General features: G+C 39.1%; 1 protein-coding gene across 28 annotated transcripts in view; it reads left to right on the forward strand.

The window, feature by feature from the left end:
* Window positions 1-148: 148 nt before the first annotated feature.
* The window catches only part of TLK2 (tousled like kinase 2), a 124292-nt gene continuing 101253 nt past the window's right edge, over window positions 149-23187 (forward strand). For 6 of the 28 annotated variants that reach the window (XM_081576596.1, XM_081576607.1, XM_081576615.1 and 3 more), the window contains exons 1-2: window positions 149-604; window positions 2419-2504. In XM_081576596.1, the coding sequence (XP_081432722.1) occupies window positions 2424-2504 (81 nt within the window). In that variant the 5' untranslated portion in view covers window positions 149-604; window positions 2419-2423. Of the gene's footprint in view, window positions 648-737; window positions 927-2418; window positions 2505-21607; window positions 21782-23187 lie in introns of those variants that run through there. The other 22 variants (XM_081576597.1, XM_081576608.1, XM_081576616.1 and 19 more) reach the window with 10 other exon arrangements.

A 23187-nucleotide genomic window follows, 5' to 3' on the forward strand; every position in this document is an offset into this window, starting at 1 on the left:
CACCTTCCTCGTCCCCTCCCCCTCCTCCCCCACTGTCGGCACTTCCCCCACCCCCCCAGGACCCCCCCTGCCTCCCAGCCGTGCAAATCTCGCGAGGAAACACGCGGTTTCACTAGTGTGTTTACACCGATCACTACTAATCCGGACCGAACCGATCCGGATTAAGGGGCCGGAGGCGGGTCCTGGGCTCCAGCGGTTCCGACCCCCCCGCCTTCCGCGCCGCACCCGAGTGGCCCCTAGCCGAGCGGGCCCCCACCTCCCGGCCGGGCCTGGGCCCTTCTGCGCCTCCCTTGGCCTTTGTCCGGCGCCAGGAGACCGGTCCCGCGCCCCCCGCGGCCGCCCGGGCCCGGGCCCGCGTCAGGCGCCTGGCTCTGTACGCGAGCCCGGGGATCTGCGGCCTCCGAGGCCCCCTTCCCCCGCCCGCCCTCTCGTGGAGCCCGGCGCCGGCGGCGGCTGCCCGGGCGGGGGTTTGCGGCGCTCAGGAGAGGCCCCGGCTCCGCCCCGGGCCTGCCCAGGGGGTGAGCAGAGCGATCCGCAGCCGGGTCGGGTCGGGGCCCCTCCCGGGAGGAGTGTGGAGCGGCGGCGGCGGCAGCGGCGGCGGCAGGTGAGAGGCTGAGCCCCGGGCGGGGGACGGCGCCGGGCCTGAGGTATTAACCGTCCGGGCGACCCCCTCTGCTGAGGAGGCTAAGGCCCGGGCCCACCCGGGGGCCGGCGCCGGGCCGCAGCTCCCCGGGGCTGAGGCGGGAGGGGCTTCCCGAAGGCTGCGGGTCGCTGAGGGGCCGGGTCGAAGATGGGAGAGGCCCCGGCGGCCCCGGCCTGGGAGTGGGGCTGGCGGCCGGCGGGGAGAAGGGGGCACCCGGGCAGCTGGAGGCCCCAGCAGCCTCCCGGGCGCCCCCGAGAGCTGGCCCGCCCTCCCTCCGTGACAGGTGGGCCTGGAGTTGGGGAAAGTTTGGAGCCGGCGGGAGACGAGGGGCGCCGGGACCAGGCCCCATCGGTCCTGCTTCCCGGCTGTGGGCTACAGGGAGGATCCCAGTTCAAGGCCCCGCTGGAATGAGACTGAGTGGATCTTTCCTTAACATGAGTTGACATTAAATGGAATAACCGCTGGGGCGTCATTTTCCGGGCCAGGCCTGGGGATGGAGGTTTAGGAAACGTGCCGAGAGACCCTGGGACTTGAAGGGAGGCTGCAACCTCAGCCATTCCGGCCTCGATTAGGGCAGGGCGAGACTCGAGGAAGGCCACTTAGGGAAACACTCTCTCAATCTCTCTTTTTTTTTTTCTTTTTCTCTTTTCTTTTCTAAGATGCCTTTCTACCCTTCTGAGAATTTCCTGATTCCCTCTCTAACCTGCACTTGTCTGTGTGGCTGAAACTTTAATTTGCCACCCTTTCATTCCCCTTTGCCCCAGGCTCTCAATCCAGGAAGGGAAATGAACCTGAAGGACTTTGTAGGGGTTGTTACTGAAAATCGTGGAGTTGTTAGATTGCAGAGGGGCATGTTTAATTCATGTTTTCAGTGGACTTTTAAATCATGCCAATCATTCCAATAGCTATTTAGTAATATGTTCAAAGGGGTTGTAGGTAATGGTATATGCACCTTTTCTACTTTTAATATTTGGGCGGTTTCCAGTGCGTTCTGCAAGAGTTGATTTCTTGCAAACGATGGAGGTATTTGCTAAGAGTAGCCTGTGCATTAATTGGTCGTGGAAGGAGTTTAAAAATGGTGTCCTCTTGCCCCTCCCTGCTTGGAAGGAGTGCTAAAAGCAGATGTCTAGAGCAACCTACTGCTCCAGGGAGTGGCAGAGAAAGATTTTGTAAAGGGGTGGTTATGGAGCCATACTAATTTCCTGAGTGGATGCAGGTTGATGGTTTTACCATGGGTTCTCTATTAAAATGAAGTGATTAATTCCTTTTTGCATGCTCCTCAGAGAAAGGAGGCATATAATAGCGTTATTTGAAGTTATTAGTAGCTTCTGATTCATGCTGTATTATTTTGAAGTTATTATTAATCATTCATATTTTTAGTTTAAGAACTAGTTCCTGTGTGTTTGGGAAGGAAATATCCTTAAGTACTTACCTAAATTCAAAGGTTGATAGAAGAAATTTTCTTTTTTTGTAAGCTAGGCTTTGCTCAGCTTTTACAGCGGTTATATGAAAGGTTTGAGGGGTTGTTTTTGCTGTTAAAGTCAAATCAGAACTAGTTAAGAATAAGTGACCCTCAGAAGAAGGCTTTTGAGCCATTTTGTAACTTTAAATGTATTACTATTTGATATAGCACCTTGTAGTTTATTCCTTGTATGCTATATTTATTTGAGGTTTACCTGTATGTGAATATTCTGCGAAATAGTTACTATGCATTTTGTTGTTGGTTCTTCATATTTTAGCTTTTATGGTCTCACAACCTACTTTTTCTTTTTCAGTAGAAATGATGGAAGAATTGCATAGCCTGGACCCCCGACGGCAGGAATTATTAGAGGCCAGGTTTACTGGAGTTGGTGTTAGTAAGGTGAGTAAAATGATGATAATGAACACTGCTCATAGTCAACTTTTAAACACATTTAAAAACAAAGAGCAAGCTGGATGGATCATACAGATACATTGAAGGGGAGAAGATCTGGCTCACAGTTCCAGTGAACTTTTAAATCCTATCAATTGTTCCACTCATTTAACAGTACGCTTGAAGGTACTCTGTATGGAAATATATACTTCTTTTTACCCTCTAATTTGGGAGAGGTTTCCCATGGATCTATTGCAAGGATACTAACAGGATGTGTCTCGATTCTATGCCACATTTTGTCAAAACTCAGTTACTCAGACAAAAACTGTTAATGAAAACGTATTGGCTTAGCTTCATTACACTGGGCTTTTTGTATGGTTATGTGTAGAGTTTTGAAAAACGTGCCCCTGCTATGTCACCTCTCCAGATTTTCAGTTCAGCAGATTCCTCATGACTGTACTGCAGACTCCTTTTCCTTTCCTCCTTTTTTTCCTTCTTGTTCACTGTTTTTGTTCCAGTAGCATAAGATCAGGCCCCATTCTTGGGCAGTGTTATGGCTTCCTGTGCATCTTTATGAAACTGCTGCCTCACCCCTCTACTCTGATAGGAGGGCTTTAGAACAAAGTATAAAACCTATTTATGTTTTTAGTACAATATGTAAGATATATTTGTGATGTTTTATTTAAAATCTTCACCAATCCAAGATGTTGTTTACTTGGACCTGAGACTGGAGAATTTTTTATCTTTGACTTCTTCCTGTACTTTCCAAGAAATGTTATTTCTCATGGCAACTTGGATCTTAGTCTCATGCTTTGGTCAGTAGCTTCTTAAAGGAGAAGATGTTTGTCAAAGTTTAGTTAGAAAAACTGCTTTGATGAATGTCCTAATTTTGGTGGGCTGGAATAACTTGATAGTCTTTGTTCATTCAACAGATATTGAATACCTGATACATACTAGGCATTGTGCAGGATGTTGGGGATGACACCTCAGTAGAGTGCTTCCAAGCCCTTACTGTAGCGGGGAGCATGGTATGCTGCTGCTGCTAAGTCGCTTCAGTCGTGTCCGACTCTGTGCGACCCCATAGATGGCAGCCCACTGGGCTCCCCTGTCCCTGGGATTCTCCAGGCAAGAATACTGGAGTGGGTTGCCATTTCCTTCTCCAATGCACGAAAGTGAAAAGTGAAAGTGAAGTCGCTCAGTCGTGTCCGACTCCTAGTGACCCCATAGACTGCAGCCTACTAGGCTCCTCCATCCATGGGATTTTCCAGGCAAGAGTACTGGAGTGGGTTGCCATTGCCTTCTCGTATAGCATGGTATAGATAGATGGCAACTGGGATGGGAGCTGTATTAGACCTGTGGTGAGGTGCTCTAGGAACACAGGATTTGTTACACATTTTGTAATTCTTGGTTTCTTGGCCTCTTTAATTAAGTGATTGACTTTTGTGGCACTTTAGAGCAGCTGTGCTCCTGACTGTTGCTATATATTAGTTACATGTCTAAATTCTCTGATCTAGGTGAAGTAGCTTCAACTGTACTTGAGCAATATATTTGAGTGTTAAATTGATCTCTGATTCAGTTGATTGCCTAATAATGACTTTTGCTGGTAATTCAGTAAAAGTCTTCTATCCAAATCTGTCTGTTCAAATGCTCACCCACTGTGTAAGTGTAAGTTTGTATTCAAATTGTATACAGTTTAAACTAATTGGGCTTTGTTAGAATGCTTTTCTTTCCCTCTGTTTTTAGGTTCCTGGTAGCTGTATCCAAGTATACTTTCCATGGGGTAGAGCATAAGTTATGGGAATGAGTAACATTGTGGATTCTGCTGCCCAGGCCCAGCTAAAATCATGTAACTGAGGTGTCAAAAAACTTAATCTGTTTAATAGGAGTTCTCCTTTAATATATAGAAAGAAGTTAATTTTTATCCAAATGTTTTTGTATCATTAATTGTATGTTATTTTGAAGTTTCCGGTCATGATAAGTATATTGATTACAGTAAATCTGTTATTCTTGGACCACTAGGAGAGTTTTTACCCATAGCAAAGAAACTTGGGGGGAAAAAAAGCAAGTAATTATCCTGTAGTTTTGTGTAGTTAGAAAGAGAAAAAAGAAAATCTCCATTTTGTAGGACTTCTTATGCCTGCAAGCCATTGTTTCTCTCAGACTGCTTATTTGAAATAGGAGCAGGGAGGGAGCCATGGTACTGGGAAAAAAGGTGCTTTTGGATAGACGCTTCCTTCTAGCCTGGAACTCCTCACTATGGGTCATCATTTCTCAGTGAGGATGTCGCTGTGTTGATGACAGCTTTCAGTTTTGCAGAGATCATGAGTGCTTTCAGCCCTTGGAAGTGGGAGAGCAGAGTGGCTTTCCTGTGACAGTGCCATCTAGTGGCGCTGGTGCAGCCGCATGGCTGTCTCTTGAGTTTCTCCTAACTATTCATACCATTTTCAGTACTTTTTGATGTCCATAGAAGGAAGAAAGTTGGTGCCACTGTGGATTCTTTCCTAGTGGACAGGATGTTTTAAGTAGCTGCAATCTTTGAACTTCCCGGTGATTGTAGATCTTCTGTCATGTTGCCTTGAGTGTTTTGCACCTGCAAATTAGATATACAAAACTTAGGCTAGAAGAAAATGGCCATGCCGCCACATTTATTGCTTGCAGTATTTAAGTTGCTCTTTGCTTATATTTAGGTTATTTGCAAATTAAAATTTTTCTTTCACATTGCATTTATGCACATTAATTTTATATCTATTATTTATAATAACTGGTAAACCAAAAGCATTTGTTATGCACTTTGGGATGTGCCATGTGGTTTTGTTTAAGAGACTGATGTTTTCTGTCATCAGTGAGTGGGTAATAGAGGGAAGGAACCTGACGTGCACTGTGAAGCTATAATTGACTTTCCTCCTCTACTCTAGCTGCAACTTTTTGGGACGACCCGTAACCGTTCTCTTAGCATTTTTGAGATGATAGGTTAATTGGGTTATGAACCTAATTCTTCATGTCTTACTGACTTGGCATGTGAGCACTTTTTCTTTTTTTTTTAAGATCTCTTCCTTTAAGTACTAGGTAATCCACTTCCAGTAATGTGAAACTGACTGTACCTTGTATTCATGTGTTTTCAATGAGAACTTAGCGAAGTTTATATTCCCTACTCTCTTCCCTTTTGACTACTTAAATACAGGTAGTCTCATCTCTGTGATTCTGGAGACTGTAAAGTAGGTGGCATTCTGCCCTTGCATGTACTATTTATCTGTACCTAGTTGAACTTTAGTGCTAATATAGTAACAAATACTTCCATAGTATTTTCTGTTTGCCAGATACTGTCCCAAGTACAAAAAAGCAGTAAGTGAATTTAGATCTTTCCTAACAGGGATACTAGTCTTCATAAACATTCCTTCTCCTTTTATAAGACATGCTAACTGATGCCCAGCGCACTGCTCCCACCAGGTGATTTATAGGCTTACCAAGGTCCACGTTATGACCACTTGCACTTGTGTTACAATTATATGGCTCAATACAAAGTTGTGATAACCATTGACATATAATTATAAAATGAAAGAATTGCTGATTCTGTGATAACTAAGTTATCTACCTTGGAAAGACTGAATATAAAATGAGGCAATAAGGAGATAACTATAAAAATTTATTAAAAGAATTTTTTTTTTAATTTGGAAGAATTCTTCATTTAGATACTTGGCAAGTATCTTAAAAGTTCTTGCTTCACTTTTAAAGAAATCGAAACTGGAAATAGTAGATGATGCATTATGGGTGTGGTTTGTGTAAGACAGTGTGAAACTACAGTCAGTAGATCTGTAACTCAACAGGCCTGTATCAAAAGACTGGCAACAGAATAAGCGTTTCTATACTTTAAGTTCAAAGAAAACGTTTGTATTTATTTTTTTAAGATTCCTCACTATAACTTACTTTTTCGATTAATGTCCTTGGTTTCAGTTGTATCGAATAAAATGTATTGAATGAAAAGTGTGTTGATGGTGTTGAAAGGAAGAGCGAAATGAGAACCATGAAAAGTGGGACTCCCTCTTTTGGTACAATAAGAAACTCATTTCCTATCTTTTATAAATTTGTGACTGATACATGATCATTTTAAATGATCACATCTGACTTCTGAAAAGATCTTGAACCAGCTGATACCTTTCTCCTATCATGTAGTAAATTGTATCAATTAGAAGGTGTCAGTTATGGATACTTAGTGTTAGCTATTTCACATGCCAGTGCAGGAAATTTTTAAAAATATGTTTAGGTGTTTACACTTAGTACATAGTTAGATGGTCAGTAAGCATAAATGCTGAAAAATAGTCTACATTTATACCAGTTTTAAGAGAAACCATTCTTAAATTTATTATATTTGCCTTTATGTTCTCTTCTTTTCATTTACAAGTCTTCCTTGACTTACGTCCTGATAAACCCATCGTAAGTTGAAAATATCGGAAGTTGAAAATACATTTAACATACCTAACCTATCATAGCTTAGCCTAGCCTACCTTAAACATGCTCAGAACACTTAGGTTAACCTATGGTTGGGTAAACGCATCTAACACAGAGCCTGTTTTATGATAAAGTGTTGAATATCTCATGTCATTTATTGAATTTTGTTCCGAAAGTGAAAAGCAGAATGCTTGGGTACAGAACGGTTGAAAGTGTATTGGTTCTCTTACCCTCATGATGGCATGGCTGGCTGGGAGCCGTGCTGCCCTCACTACTGGGCAGCGTGAGGGAGGATTGTGTATGACTAGCCCAGGAAAAGATCAACATTCAAGACTGACGTATGGTTCCCACTGCATGTGTATCATTTTTGCACCATCATAAAGTTGAAAAATCGTTGAATGGAACGATTGTAAGGCAGGGACCATCTGTACTTTAAAATTTTTTTAATTCTACCCTCATTTCACATGTAGTCAAGTATCAGCTTATTTCTCTCCTTTCTCTAGCATTTGTCTGCCCCACTGCTACTGCCTTAATCCAGACCTTCCTCATTCATAACTGTAGCAGTTAGTATCTCCCACCTCATTCATCTTTTTGTAAACTGCTACCAGTTATATTTCTAAAAATACCGGTAGTATTGTTTTACTCCCTTACTTTAAGGCTTCACATTGTCTCCTGGATGGAGTTAAAACTCCTGACTTGTCAACTTCATGGATTGCTGTCTACTCCCCCACTGCTGGGTGCTGCTGGCTGAAACCATGACTGGTCTCCTGACCTGTAGTGCTATCTCCTCTACTGCTCCTTTTCATTGGTCACATGAACTTTCAGTTTACTCTTCAAAGCATAATTCAGATATCCCTTCTGTATAGCTTTTCTGGATAGCCTCACCAATCTAGTTGTATTACCTTATTAGCACCTGATGACCTGTCTTTATTATAACACATTTGTTCTCCCTGTTAGTCTCCTTGAGAACATGGATGTTGCCTTTATTTCTGACTGTTCAAAGGCTCAGCACATTGTATATACTGAATAAATCTTTGTCAAATTGGGAAAGAGTTGAATTAAAAATAGTTGTCATCCAAATAGGCATGTTTCTTGTCTTACTGTAGTTTCTAAACTCTTGGCTGAAATTGTATTTAATGTAATGATATATTTGTATTGTTGTTTAGTCACTCAGTCATGTCCAACTTTTTGCGACCTCATGGACTGTATGTAGCCCGCAAGGCTCCTCTGTCCGTGGGATTTTCCAGGCAAGAATACTGAAGTGAGTTGTCATTTCCTACTGCAGGGTATCTTCTTGACTCAGGGATGGAACTCGTATCTCCTGCAAGTCTCCTACATTGCAGGCAGATTCTTTACTGCTGAGCCACTGGGGAAGTATTTGGGCTTAAATTTTTCTTAGGTTTCTTTTAAAGTCTCTCTTATGATTCTTCTGCTTTCTGTTGAAATTTTTTTCATTTATTAATTGTCTACAATGAAAGATAAAAATTTCTCATTCTATTTTCCCCATCTTCAAGATTTTGCCAGCTATTTGTTTTTTAACATTCCATTTTTCCTCTCTTCTAGTTTGAAAGTTATGTACTCCTTTATTAGGTACCACAGAAATTACAGTATGGATCCTTTATATCAAGGATTGATGTTAATCAATACTTCTGCCCTCCTTTTTGTCAATTTAAGGGCCTTGAACCTTTAACTTCATTATTCCTCTCCCACTTCACATGCTGCTGTTCTATATTTAATTGTATATGTATGTATATTTAATTAGTAGACTTTATTTTACAGAAAATTGAGCAATTAGTACAGAGTTGTCATATACTACTATCCTATCTCTCCAGTTTCCCCATTATTAACATGTTACTTTAATATGGTAGACTTGTTACAGTTGACCAATGAGTATTGATACCTTTATTATTAAGGAAAGTCCTTAGTTTAACATTAGGATTTACTCTTTGTGTTGTATAGTTCTATGGGTTTTGATAAATGAAAGAGTCATGTGTTAACCATTTGTATATATATGTTTTTAAGAACACACAGATTTTTATTGAATCTGTTTTATAGTTATGTTCATTTAGCCTAAAAGTGAAAGTGAAGTCGCTCAGTCATGTCCGGCTCTTTGCGACCCCATGGACTGTAGCCTACCAGGCTCCTCTGTCTGTCCATGGGATTTTCCAGGCAAGAGTACTGGAGTGAGTTGCCATTTCCTTCTCCAGAGGGATCTTTCCGACCCAGGGATCAAACCCCGGTCTCCCGCATTGCAGGCAGACGCTTTTACCATCTGAGCCACAAGGGAAGTCCATTTAGCCTAACCTACATGTTTATCTGTGTTGTGTTTACCACTTCCTTTGTTGTTTGTTCCTTTTCACATCTCTGACTTTCCATCTGGAATACTTTTTCTTTTGCTGAAATACATCCTTTGGAATTTCTCTAGCGTGGGTCTACCAGTAATTGTCTTCCCATTGTGTCTGCTTTAAAATGTCTATTTTGAAAAATAAATAAATAAATAAAATGTCTATTTTGGGTTTTATTCTTGAATGGTGGTATTTTGCTAGGTTTAGGATTCTAGGTTGGCTTACTATGTTCTTTTAGTACATTGTTTACTGTTGTCCACTGATTTCCTTGATCTCATTTTACTTTTATTATCATTACCATTCTGTTGCACATAATCTATCTTATCTTTGCCTGTTTTTGAGATTTTCTCTTTGTCTTTGATTTTCTGCACTACAATGTAGAGATGAGAGATATGTCTAGATTGGATTATTTACACCTGAATATTTTGGAGGAACCTGAACATACACATAAAATAAGTAGATTTTAGTTTTTAGAGCAGTTTTAGGCTCACAACAAAATGGAATGGAAGGTATGGAGACTTCCCAGATACTCCTGCCTCTGCACATTTTGATAGGTGATGAACCTGCATTGACACGTTACCATCCAAAGCCCATAGCATACGTTAGGGTTCACTCTTGGTATTGTATATTCTATGGATTTGGTCAAGTATATAATGATATGTATTTATTATAGTATCATACAAAGTTTTACTGGTGTAAAATCCTCTGTGCTCCAACTGTTCATCCCTACCTCCTTCCCTAGCCCACTACTGATCTTTTTACTGTCCCCATAGTTTTCTCTTTCCTGGAATGTCATATAGTTGGAAGTAGTTAGAATCATACAATATGTAGCCTTTTAAGATTGGCTTCTTTCACTTAGTAATATTCATTTGCATTTTCTCTGTGTCTTTTCATGGTTTGTAGGCTCTTTTTTGTTTTTTAAGCCCTGGATAGTATTTCACTGTCTGGCTGCTGCTGTTGTTCAGTCGCTAAGTTGTGTCCAACTGTTTGCGACCCCGTGGACTGCAGCATGCCTCTAGTTTAAAGGTTTATTTACTTACATGTCTGCGTCAGGTCTTAATTTTGGCATGCAGGATTGTCCTTGTGTCAGGTGGATCTTGCATTGCAGCGCAGGGACCCGCTAGTTATGCTGCTCAGGCTTAGTTGCTTTGAGGCACATGGGATCTTAGTTCCCTAACCAGGGATCAAATCTGCATGCCTGCATTGCAAGATAGATTCTTACCCACTGGACCACCAGGGAAGTCCCTGTGCCACATCTTATTTGTCCATTCACCTACTAAAGGATTTCTTGGTTGCTTCCAAGTTTTAGCGTTACGAATAAAGCTGCTATAAACATCTCTATGCATATTTCTGTGAGTGGTTGAATTATTTTGATTTATTCTGCTCGGAATTTATTGGATGTCTTAAACATGTGGGTTGCTGGTTTTTATCAGTTTTAGAATTCTCAGCCATTGTCTTTGCATATATTGCCTCTGCCTTACTCTCTGTCTTCTTCTTGCACTCTATTTAAACATATGTTAGACTTTCTTACTTTATTTTCTCTGCCTTTTACCCTGTCTTCTGTATTGCTGGTCTTTTATTTCCCAGGGTTGAATACTGAGTAGGTTTGTTCTGAAATTTCCTTCCGCTTTTTTATTTCTTCTTATACCTTACCCTTACTTATTTTCTCTTTAAATTTGTCTAATCTGCATGCTTCTATCCATTGAGTTTTGTTGCAGGCTGGTTTATTTTTAGGTGGCTCTCTTATCCTCAAAGGATAGCCCTGTGCTCCTTGTTTAAAGTAGAAGGTAAATTTCCCAGAAATCACCTCATTGGGCAGGTCCTGGGCTTTGTGGTTTCCTTTACTGAGCTTCACTCTCTTTAAAATTGTAGTAAATGAGTTCTTTTTGTTGAGTTGCTAAGTCACGCCCACCTCTTTGCCACCCCGTGGTCGGCTGCAGCACGCCAGGCTCCTCTGTCCTCCAGTGTTTCCTGGAATTTGCTCAAATTCATGTCCATTGAGTTGCTGATGCTGTCTAACCATCTCATCCTGTGCTGCCCCCTTCTTTTGCCTTCAGTCATTCCTAGCATTAGGGTCTTTTCTAGTGAGTCGGCTCTTGGTATCACGTGGCCAAAGTATTGGAGCTTCAGCTTCCGCATCAGTCCTTCCAATGAATATTCAGGGTTGATTTCCTTTAGGATTGACTGGTTTGATCTCCTTTTAATCCGAGGGACTCTCAAAAGTCTTCCACAGTACCACAGTTTGAAAGCATCAGTTCTTCGGTGCTTGGCCTTCTTTATGGTCCAACTCTAACATTTGTACACAACTATTGGAAAACCATGGCTTTGACTATATGAATCTTTATCAGCAAAGTGATATTTCTGTCTTTAATATGCTGTCTAGGTTTGTCATAGCTTTCCTTCCAAGAAGCAAGTGTCTGAATTTCATGGCTGCAGTCACCATCTGCAGTGATTTTGGAGCCCAAGAAAATAAAATCTGTCACTGCTTCCACTTTTTACCCTTCTGTTAATATTTGCCATGAAGTGATGGGACCGGATGCCATGATCTTAGTTTTTTAAATGTTGAGTTTCAAGCCAGCTTTCTCACTCTCCTCTGTCACCCTCATCAAGAGGCTCTTTAGTTCCTCTTCACTTTCTGCCATCAGAGTGGTTCTAGAAGCTGTGGTAGGTCTTACTAGAACCGGTCAGCTTCAACTTATTTGGCATCAATAGTTGGGGCATAGACTTGGATTGCTGTGATGTTGAATGATTTGCCTTGGAAATGAACTGAGATCATTCTTTTGTTTTTGAGGTTGCACCCAAGTATGCTGTATTTCAGAGTCTTTTGTTGACTGTGAGGGCTACTTGATATCGTCTAAAGGATTCTTGCCCACGTAGTAGGTATAATGGTCATCTGAATTAAAATTACTCATTCCTGTCCATGTTAGTTCCCTGATTGCTAAGCTGTTGATATTCAGTCTTGCCATCTCCTGCTTGACCACATCCAATTTACCTTGATTCATGGACCTAACGTTCCAGGTTCCTGTGCAATATTGTTCTATACAGCATTGGACTTTACTGTGTTCACCACCAGACATATCCACAACTGAGCATCATTTCCACTGTGTCCCAGCCACTTCATTCTTTCTAGAGTTATTGGTAATTGCCCTCCACTCTTCCCCAGCAGCCTACTGGACACCTTCTGACCTGGAGAGCTCATCTTCCAGTGTTATATCTTTTTGCCTTTTCATACTGTTCATGGAGTTCTCCAGGCAAGAATACTGGAGTGGGTTGATATTTCCTTCTCCAGTGGACCACATTTTGTCAGAACGCTTCACTATGACCCATCTGTCTTGGGTGGCCCCACATGACATGGCTCATAACTTAATTGAGTTATGCAAGCCCCTTTGCCATGACAAGGCTGTGATCCTGAAGGGAGTAGTAAATATATACATTAAAAAATTTACTATTCTAACCATTTCTGAATATATAGTACATTCACTTTGTTTTGCAACCATCATTGTGATCCCTCTCAAGAACTTCTTCATCTTGCAAAAATGAAACTATACTCATTAAACAATAACTCCACATTTAGGCCTCCCCTTAGTCCTTGGCAACAGTCATTCTACTTTCTGTTTACATGAATGTGACTGCTCTAGAAATCTCATATAAGTGGACTCATACAATATTTGTCTTTTTTGTAACTGGCTTAGTTCATTTAGCATAATATTCCTCAAGATTCATCCATGTTGTAGCATCAGAATTTCCTCCCTTTTTAAGGCTGAGTAATATTACACATACCATATTTTATTCATCTGTGTATCTGTCATTGGTCACTTTGGTTGCTTCTACCTTTTGGTTACTGTGAATAATGCTGCTGTGAACATGGGTGTACAAATACTGTTTGAGTTCCTGCTTTCAGTTATTCTGAGGGTATGTGTAGAAGAGGAATGATTGGATCTTAATTAAACTCTTTGTTGAAGCCTGACCTCCTCTCATCCTATTGTCGATAAAGTACAGTCAGAAAATTGTGATTGTTTTTCTTTTAGTCTACCCTTAGCAAAAGCCTTAGAAGTCTTAAAAATTTTGTTAGCTTCTACAGAGGGACTGGTAATAATACTCAAATTGCAGTTATTTTTTGCAAATAGTATTATTGGCCCAAGAAGTTGAAGAACTAAGTAACTTGGTGAGTTACATAGGATAGCTTTTTGTTTTAACCAAACCATAGTTTAATTTTAAAATGATAACAGCAAGTGGCTATCCAGATTTGCTGTACTAGGATTTTTAAAAAATAGATGACTTTATTTATTTAAATATTTATTTATAAGGCTTCACAGGGTCTTAGTTGCGGCACGTGAACTTTTAGATGTGGCATGTGGGATCTAGTTCCCTGACCAGGGATCGAAGCCAGGCCCTCTACATTGGGAGCACAGAGTCTTAGCCACTGGACCACCAGCTGTATTGGAATTTAATAGCGTGTGCATGCTCAGTCATTCAGTCATGTCTGATTCTTTGCGACACCGTGGACATGGCCCATCAGACTTCTCTGTCCGTGGGATTATCCCAGCAAAAATACTGGAGTGGGTTGCCATTTCCTCTTCCAGGGAATCTTCCCATCCCAGGGATCGAACCTGTGTCTTGTGCTGCTGCTGCATTGGCAGGTGGATTCTTTACCACTGAGTCACTTGGGAAGCCCATTTTAACCAGTTTTGTCCTATGAAGACTGTTAACGTTGCTTATATAAAGATAACAAGGTGATGGTATCTGTTCTAATAGTTGTGACCTGTGTGACTGATAACTTTGCTTTTATAAAGAGTAAATATGTGACTTGCATGGAGAAGGAAATGGCAACCCACTCCAGTATTCTTGCCTGAAAAATCCCATGGACTGAGGAGTCTGGCAGGCTCTACAGTTCATGGGGTCACAAAGAGACATGACTTTGAGAGATATTGCAAGGTAGCAAATGAAGGGGCTTCTCTTGTTGCAGTTCGTATTGTGTTCAATTGATGACAAAGCTTCCAGGAGCACACAGAAGGCCCACTATCATTTGCTCTTCAGCAAGCTTTCTCAGCATACCCATGGACCCCAGCTGCAGCCCAGGGCACCTAGTGAACTTCTTTGCCACCAGCAACCAAGCCATAGTCTCTCCAATATGTCTGAATCTCAGCCTTCCGGGAGGGAGTACCCCTGATGTGGTTTCAGTCTCCTGACTAGACCCAGGCTGATACATAGTATCAACTATTTCCCTTCCTGCCTCCTTTCTAGAGAAGCTTCTAAAAGATACAGTCCATAAACACCAGACAGAAAATCATAAAAGAGAAAGGCAGCATATTAAGGAAGCAGATGATCCAACAAAGGAGAAAAGTCAAGAAAATTTTTAGGACAAGGCCTAGAGAGCCAACAGCCCAGAGTGTTGTAGAGGGACAGAACACCTGAGAGGACTTATGTCTCCAGAGAGGGGAAAATGGAGCCTGATATGTCGCCTGATGCATTTGAAATAAGCATTAATTCCAGGAAACGGTACCCTTTTTGGTTTAGTGGTCAAAACAATGCAAATATTACTGTGACATAGAATGTTCATTTATAAGAAATTTTTATTTATTTTAAATTTAAATTAAATTAATTAAAAATAAGATATATAAGTAAATTAAATAAATAAAATTGATTTAAATTCTGTTAAAAAAAAAAAAGAGTAAACATGTGACTTTCATTGCATAGACTGTTGCCAGAGTTGGTGTTCATTTTAATTCCTGTTTTGTCTGTCTCCAGAGGAATACTAAGGATTAATGGTGAAATTAAAATATAATCTGAAAGCCTAGCTAATCTCAGGAGATGATGCCTCTAGTTCAGGATATGTTTTGTTACATTAATTAACTTTAGCAGGCAGATTTAATGTCCAAATTTGGTAGAAACCACTAGCATTAAACCAAAACTCACTTGTCCAGTTTCCGTTATAGAATCAAGGCACAAAGTATTCCATCAACTTCTTCTGAAAAGCTGTTTGACCTGCTGTGTGATAATCTGGATGAGGTGAAGGAAAAGGGACATAATAGCTATATTGAAATTTTAGTGCCCCCATTTTTCAGCAGTTGAATTCTGCTCTTTATTTATTTACTGTTTTTTTGTGTTGTTTTTTTTTTTTTTTAGTTCAGCTGACTCTTAATAAGTCTGTACCATGTGTAGATGTTACAGAGGATAAAAAAGAAAATCAACCAGATGCACTGCATACACTTGGGGCACTTACATAATAAGGCAGGAATGGACCCATATGTCTGTAGCACACAGCTGATGGTGGATATAGAGACATGAAGGTGTTATGAGCCTAAAAGAAGGGACACAAGTACATATGTATATTCACTCCCTCCATTAAAAACAATATGATGATATGAAGGCATTATGAGCCTAAAAGAATAGAGCTTAGTAAATAATTTGCTCAGGGGTCAGATTGTGTGTGGAAGGATGAAAGTTTTTGTTTTGCAGTAAGATCACTGTAGCTAAACAACCTAAGAAAAATTCTGATAAAATATTATGAATAGGTTGCAGAATGATAGTGTAGAATAGCTTGGTTTTAAAGCTTAGCAAAACTGCTTAGAATCTAAGGCAGAGTTTGTTTTTTTTTTTTTAAGAGTTAATTTCGATTGGGTGATATGTTTACATAGTACAATATTCAAAAGATTTTAAAGGTACACAGTGAAACATCTCTGCTACCCTTTTCCTTTTTTTTCTGGTCACACCCTGCAGCATGGGTGATCTTAGTTGCTCGACCAGGGATGGAACCTGTGCTCCCTGCAGTGGAAGCGTGGAGTCTTAACCACTGGACCACCAGGGAAGTCCCTGCTATGGTTTTCTTATATCCATTTGGTTTTCTTCCCTGGAGACAACTGTTAGCAGTTTCTTGTATTTTATTTATGTGTGTGTATATATCATGCATGATGATATATTATCCATGTGTGTACATGTGCAAATATGTATATTCACCCCTCTTTTTAAAAAAAATACAAAGATGAGTATGATATATATATTGTTGTACATTTTCCTTTTTGTGTTTAAAATATTTTAGAAATTGTTTTAGTACATATAGAGCTTCCTTCTCTTTTTTCAAGGCTGTTAAATATTCCATTGTACAGCTGAACCATAATTTAACCCTTTTCTTGTCTATGGACACTTAGATGAAAAACAGTGTTTTACTGACATACACAGTGCTTCAGTGAATAGCCTTGTACAGAATGTCATTTCACACGTTTACTGGATAAGTCCCTAGAAGTAGAATTACTGGGTCAAAGGATATGAACATTTGTAATTTTTGTAGTTATAGCCACAGTCCTCTCCATAGAGAATAGGAATGTAACTATATTCCCCCATCAATGAATGAAAACATTTGTTCCCCATAGTTAAGTATGTTAAGGGAGTTATTTAAAGGAGTATGTGAACAGATGCTAGGGTTCTTGAACCTTGTAAAATAATAGGTAAAAATTTGTTTGTGTGTGTTTATGGCTGTGTCTTGTTCCCAGAAGACAGGTCCACATTTTTTGCTGCATTCTTAAAAAGTTCAGTGATTCAAAATAGGGTTAAAAAGCATTATCTGGCAGTTAGTTGTTTCAAATTAGAACACGTTGCTTTGTATGATATTTCTCTTTTATGGAAATACTTGAGTAGAAGCATGTAAGTAATCGTTAGAGATGTTGTATGGAAAGTTACTGTGTAGGAGAATGGTCTAAATCCAATTCCCAATCATTTATTATTCTTCGTTTCACTCCCTGGGAGGCCATGTTTTAAAAAGCCTATTTTCTATTAAACTGAATTTATTAAGCAATACCTTATTTCCCCAATTTTGTTCATTAGAGCTTGAGAACAGTATGAGGTCAGTTTTACTACATAGAATTAATCTTTTCATCTGTAGTGAGTTGATGAAATTTTAACTAAAGTTCAGTCAATTTGGCATTTTAAATAGGCTGTATAGGTGAACAATAGTTCAGGACCCCAATTATCATCTTTGGGACTTAACTAAGAAACAGATCTCTACTCTACATCAGATAGCTTCCAAGAGTCTTTTGAGTTCTGTGTGTCAACAGTACATATTCAGAGATTTTGTTGAGGACCAGTATTAAGTTCTGCCGCAAGTTTTGTTACAAGTAAATGCTCACCATAACAGATTCCTTAGAGCTTTTGTATTATGAGATAATGGAATTAATTTGCAATTATAGTATACATATTACTGAAAGCACAATTCTGTATGTCCCGGAGAAAAAAACAGGAGGTCTCCATATGTATTTGAAAGTTAAAAGATTTAATTTAGAGATAGTTGGTGATGTTATGTAAAATCCTTTTTTTTGATTCTATATTGTTATTTGGTGGCTTGTTTTGAAAGAGGATTTTAGGGATGATTTAAAATATTTCATGTAGGGGAAAGTATGGTGAACCTATATATCATGCTAGACACTGGAGCAAGAGTTAAAAGATCTTGCCTGTTAGTAGCACTCAATTAGGAAACTTTTTTTAAAAATTGTTACATATTCTGGAATAAAACCTGAGGAGCTGTTTGTTGTATAGAATTATTTGTTGTAGATACCTTATTTTATCTAGTTCTTCAAAGTTTTCTTTATTTCTGAAATAGAAATTTAGAACAAAACTTTTATTATGGGCTGTCCTTATAGAACTTTTTATAGTGATATTTGCTATAAATGGGAATTTGCTTTTACTAACAAATCTTTGACAGTGAATTTGTTTCTTTTTAAATTTTTTTATTGGAGTATGGTTGATTTTCAATGTTTTGTTAGTTTCAGAAGTATAGCAAAGTGAATCACTTATATTAATACATATACATATATCCTCTGTGTTTTAGATTCTTTTCCCATAGACTATGTGGAAGTTGACTATGATAAGTTAAATGTGTATACCACTAAGAAAATAACAAAACAGATAATAGCTAATGATAAAATAGATTAAATGAAATACTTGAAACAAATATGTTTCACAGTTCTAAAGAAAGGTGGGGAAGAGGAAAAGAAAAGCTAGGGAAAAAGTAACATAGTATGTTTTAACTCAAATGTACAATAGTTAAATATATTATAAATGGTCTAGCACTTCAATTAAGAGTGCCAGGTTAGATCACTGTGATCTAACCAGTTAGATCTATGTTATCCAGCTATGTGCTATCTACAAGAAACCTACCTTATTTGTAACCTGTATTTTTATATTTAAAAGGATGGAAAAAGATACTGTATAAACAGTAAATATAAAAGTATTGGAGTGTCTATATTGTATTAGACAAAGGAGACTTCAGAACAAGGAAAATATTACAAGGGGTAAAAGGGCATTTCATAATGAAAAAAGGATCAATTCATTGAGAAAACTCAGCAGTTGTAAATGTTATGCATCCAATAACAGAGTGAAGTAAAAACTGACAGTTGAAAGGAGCAATGGGCAAATCCACAGTTTTAGTTGGAAATTACAATATTCTCAATAATTGATAGAACAAGCAGGCAAGAAAAAATCAAGAAGGATATAAAAGGTTTAGACAACACTATGAGTGAACTGTACCTAACTGACATTTACAGAGCACTGTACCCACATGCTTTTCAAGCGCACATGGAAGATTTACCAAAAGAGACTGTGTCCTGGGATATAAAACATATTTCAACACATTTAAAAGGATTAAAATTATATAGAGAGTACTCTGACTACAATGAAATTAAAAAGATACCTGGAAAATCTCCCAAGTATTTGCAAGTTAAGTAACATACTTCAAAATAAACTAAAGAATTCACAAGGGAAACTAGAAAATCTTTGACTTGATTGAAAATGAAACCCAGTCTATCAAAACTTGTGGTATGCAGCTAAAGCAGTGCATTAGGAGGAAACATACAACTGCCAAGGGAATGTCTAAAGTCAATGACCCAAGCTTCCCCCTTAAGAAGTTAGAAAAACAACAAACTCAGTAGGAGAGAAATAAAGAGTTGAAATAAATGAAATAGAAAGCAACTCTGAATAACTCTGTATTCATTTAAAAAAAAAATTGGGTTTATAATTAAAAGCATTTCCACAAAGAGAAGTCCAGGCTCATGTGGCTTTATTGGTGAATTCTATCAAACATTTAAGGCAGAAATAATAACAGAATTTTCACAAATTTTAGAAAACACGCCACCAGCATTACCTTGATACCAAACCAGGCAAAAATGTTATGAAAAAAGAAACTCAGTATTCCTCATGAATATATATGTAAAACTCATTAACAAAATATTAGTAAATTGAATCTAACTCTTTATATGTTTTATCCTGTATGATACATCATGACCAATTGGGCTTAACCCCAGTCGCAAGGTAGATTGAACATTAAAAGTAGTGTTATCTACCATATTAATGAAATAAAGGCAAAAAGCTAAATAATCTTACAAAAGGTGCATAAAAAGCACTTGAAAAAAGTTTAGCACTAATTTGTGATAAAAGCTCTCAGCTGGCTATGAATAGAAGGGAACTTTGTCAATCTGATAAAAGGTGTCTATTAAAAACCTACATTGAACTTAAATGGTGGAAGATTGAGTGCTTCCAACCCAATGTCCAGAACAAGTCAATTCACAACTTCTTTACAGCGTTTTCTGAAGGTCCTAGCCAGGTGCAGTAAGGCAAATAAAAATATAAGCAAATAAAAAGCTTATAGATTGGAAAGGAAAAGTAAAATTATGTTTATTTTTAGATGTCTTACAGATGACATGATTATGCATGTAGAATGTTCTGGTAACTGATATAAAAAAATGGCTAGAGTTTAAGTTTAGCTAGACTACAAGTTGAATTTGTGCAACATATCAATTGTGTTTCTTTACACTTGCAACGTATAATTGGCAATTGAAATTTGAAAAACAATACAATTTGCAGTAGCATCAAATAGTATGAATACAGAAACATTCCACAAGAACAGAAGAGTGAGAATATTTCTTAGAGATCCTTGTAATAGAAATTGTTTTGTATTGCCATTTCATTAAGGTACAAAGGACTAAAGAACATTCATTTGTTTATGAGCCATCTTCATTAAATACCTTTTATGTGGAGAAGGAAATGGCTGCCCACTCCAGTATTCTTGCCTGAGAAATCCCATGGACAGAGGAGCCTGGTGGACTATAGTCCATGTGGTTTCAAAGAGTTGGATACGACTTAGCAACTAAACAGCAGCAACAAATTGCATTTTATAGTTATTTTTTCACACCTAGTGTTTTTTAAAACATGTTTTATTATTAAAAAACTTTGTATAAAAGCATAACAGAATAAGTAAATACCTATTATGTAATAGTAAAGAACAGGGGAGCCTGGTGTGCTGCAGTCTATGGGGTTGCAGAGTTGGATTCGATTTAGTGACTGAACAACAATAACAAATATAATAGATACTGTGCTAGGGACATTGTGTGTGTGTGTGTGTGTGTGTGTGTGTGTGTTCATTAGCTCAGTTGTGTCTGACTGTCTGAGGCCCATGAAGTGTAGCCTACCAGGCTCCTCTGTCTATGGAGTTTTCCAGGCAGGAATACTGGAGTGGGCTGCCATTTCCTACTCCAGGGGATCTTCCAGACCCAGGGATCAAACCACATATCTTGCGTCTCCTGCATTGGCAGACAGGTTCTTTACCACAAGCGCCACCTAGGAAGTCCAGGGACATAGTACTGCTGCTGCTGCTAAGTCGCTTCAGTCGTGTCCAACTCTGTGCGACCCCATAGACGGCAGCCCACCAGGCTCTGCTGTCCCTGGGATTCTCCAGGCAAGAATACTGGAGTGGGTTGCCATTTCCTTCTCCAGTGCATGAAAGGTAAAAGTGAAAGTGAAGTCGCTCAGTCGTGTCCGACTCTTAGCGACCCCATGGACTGTAGCCTACCAGGCTTCTCCATCCACGGGATTTTCCAGGCAAGAGTACTGGAGTGGGGTGCCATTGCCTTCTCTGGGGACATAGTACAGTAGTGAATAAAAGATTATCTCTTAACTCATGGAGATTAAAATCCAGTGGAGACTGAAGGGAGAAATAGATTTAGGGTGCTGAGTTACTAGCATTGGTTTAGCATTTTTTATTTAGATCATGTTCAAAACCTTTTGCCTTTTAGTTAGAACTTCAATATTGTGACTTGCTGAATAATCGGGCCTCTTTGGGGGCAAACTATTTTGTTGTAGGAGGGTAGTTAAAACTTGTTGGTTTGGTTGGGTGAAGTTCAGTATTAAGGATGGTCCGTTCATATCTTCCCATACTCCCATTGAGCACCAACTTTATTTCAGGCACTACTTTACCCACCTCTCCAATATATACTATTATTTTATTTAATCCTTACAATATCTCTAAGATGGGTGGTTTTTCCTTTTTTATCACAGATGAGAAGACCAGAGCTCATAGAGCTTAAGTGATTTGCCTAGTTCCATACAGGGATTCAGTGATTCAGTCCCATACTGGTCTGATTTTAAACTGTCGGTATCAGCTGTTCTCAGTCATTTTTCTATTGGTCACACCACTAGGCCATCCCATTCTTTCCTATTCAGGAAATGCAGGTAAGTGAGATTAATTTTTATAGTGCTAAGTTTGAGTCTGTTCTATGTTTTACTTCAAAAGTAAATCAGAAAAAAAGCAAACTATTAAGTAATATAGTTTTTGGTACTCTTCACAGATGATATCAAGATACCATTTTTATATTGGCTTTAATATACTTTAATGGAAGGCACAGTCCGTTTAAATTTTGGTATTTAATTCTGAGCCATGGGCTGTGTGCCTTGGAAAATAATGTGTTTTAGGGATATAAGTAACAGTAACCTAGCTAAGTCTTTTACATGGGTTTTACCAAAGGTTAGTATTGTGATTTTTGGAATTGAAAGGTAAGCAGATAAGATTGCCAGGCCTTGGTGGGAAAACCTCCAACTCTCTTTCCCCAATCAGATAGGTGGAAATTTGAAGCAGCTAAGATCTGTGTGTGTAGGAGGTAGGGCGATTGACTTAAAATTACTCTCTTAAATTCTAGCCCTTGATGGGGCATAAAGGGCATTAGTGATGTCTGCCTGGCCTTTTTTTTTTTTTTTTTTGGCTATGCTGTGCAGGATTTTAGTTCCTGGCCAGGGATTGAACCTGTGCCCCCTGCAGTGGAAGCTCGGAGTCCTAACCACTAGACTACCAGGGAGTTCCCTGCCTGGCTTTTTACAGATGAATAAACTGAAGATCAGGGAATTCCCTGGTGGTCTAGTGGTTAGGACTCCGAGCTTCCAGTGCAGGGGTACACATTCAGTCCCTGGTTGGGGAAGTAAAATCCCACAAGCTGTGTGTAGCATGGCCAAAAATAACGTGAAGATCAGATAGAGCACTAACTTGCTGATGATTGTGCCACAATCAGTAAATGACAGAACTGGAATTTAGACATCTGCCTCCTATCATTATACCAATATATTGGGCTCTGCAATAACAGTTTTGTTATACTGGTTCCTGTAGGTGAGGATTTGTTTCTTACCAATTAATTAATTATCTCTTCAAAACAGTAAAAGTCAGGAACCTTATATTTATTGCTCATCAAACTTTCTTTAGAGTTACATACCTCTTGGGCATTTTAATTCTGGATTATGCTGATATTTTTATTTTTGTTCTTAGGATGATTTCTTCTGTGTTATCTCTACTGTAAATGTGCCCCATGATTTTGTTCAGAGTTTACTTTTTCTATCTAAATATCTGTAAATATCGAATTTGTAGTTTTTAGTCAAAAAAGGAGAGTTTTTTTTTTTTAACATGAGTAAGGTTAAAAGCTAAATTGTAAGGTTTATAATAAGCTATATTGTTCATATACTGTTGCTTGTATGTGTATGGAAATTATATTTCTTTCCCTTAGGATTAGTTTTTTTTTTAAATGATTAATTTTCAGAATACGTGCATACTTTAATAATAGAACTATAATTGTTAGGAGAAGCTGGGGTATGTA

This window comes from Giraffa tippelskirchi, chromosome 3 (assembly GCF_054371585.1).
Source record: "Giraffa tippelskirchi isolate mGirTip1 chromosome 3, T2T-mGirTip1v1.2.pri, whole genome shotgun sequence".
Lineage (NCBI taxonomy): Eukaryota > Metazoa > Chordata > Mammalia > Artiodactyla > Giraffidae > Giraffa > Giraffa tippelskirchi.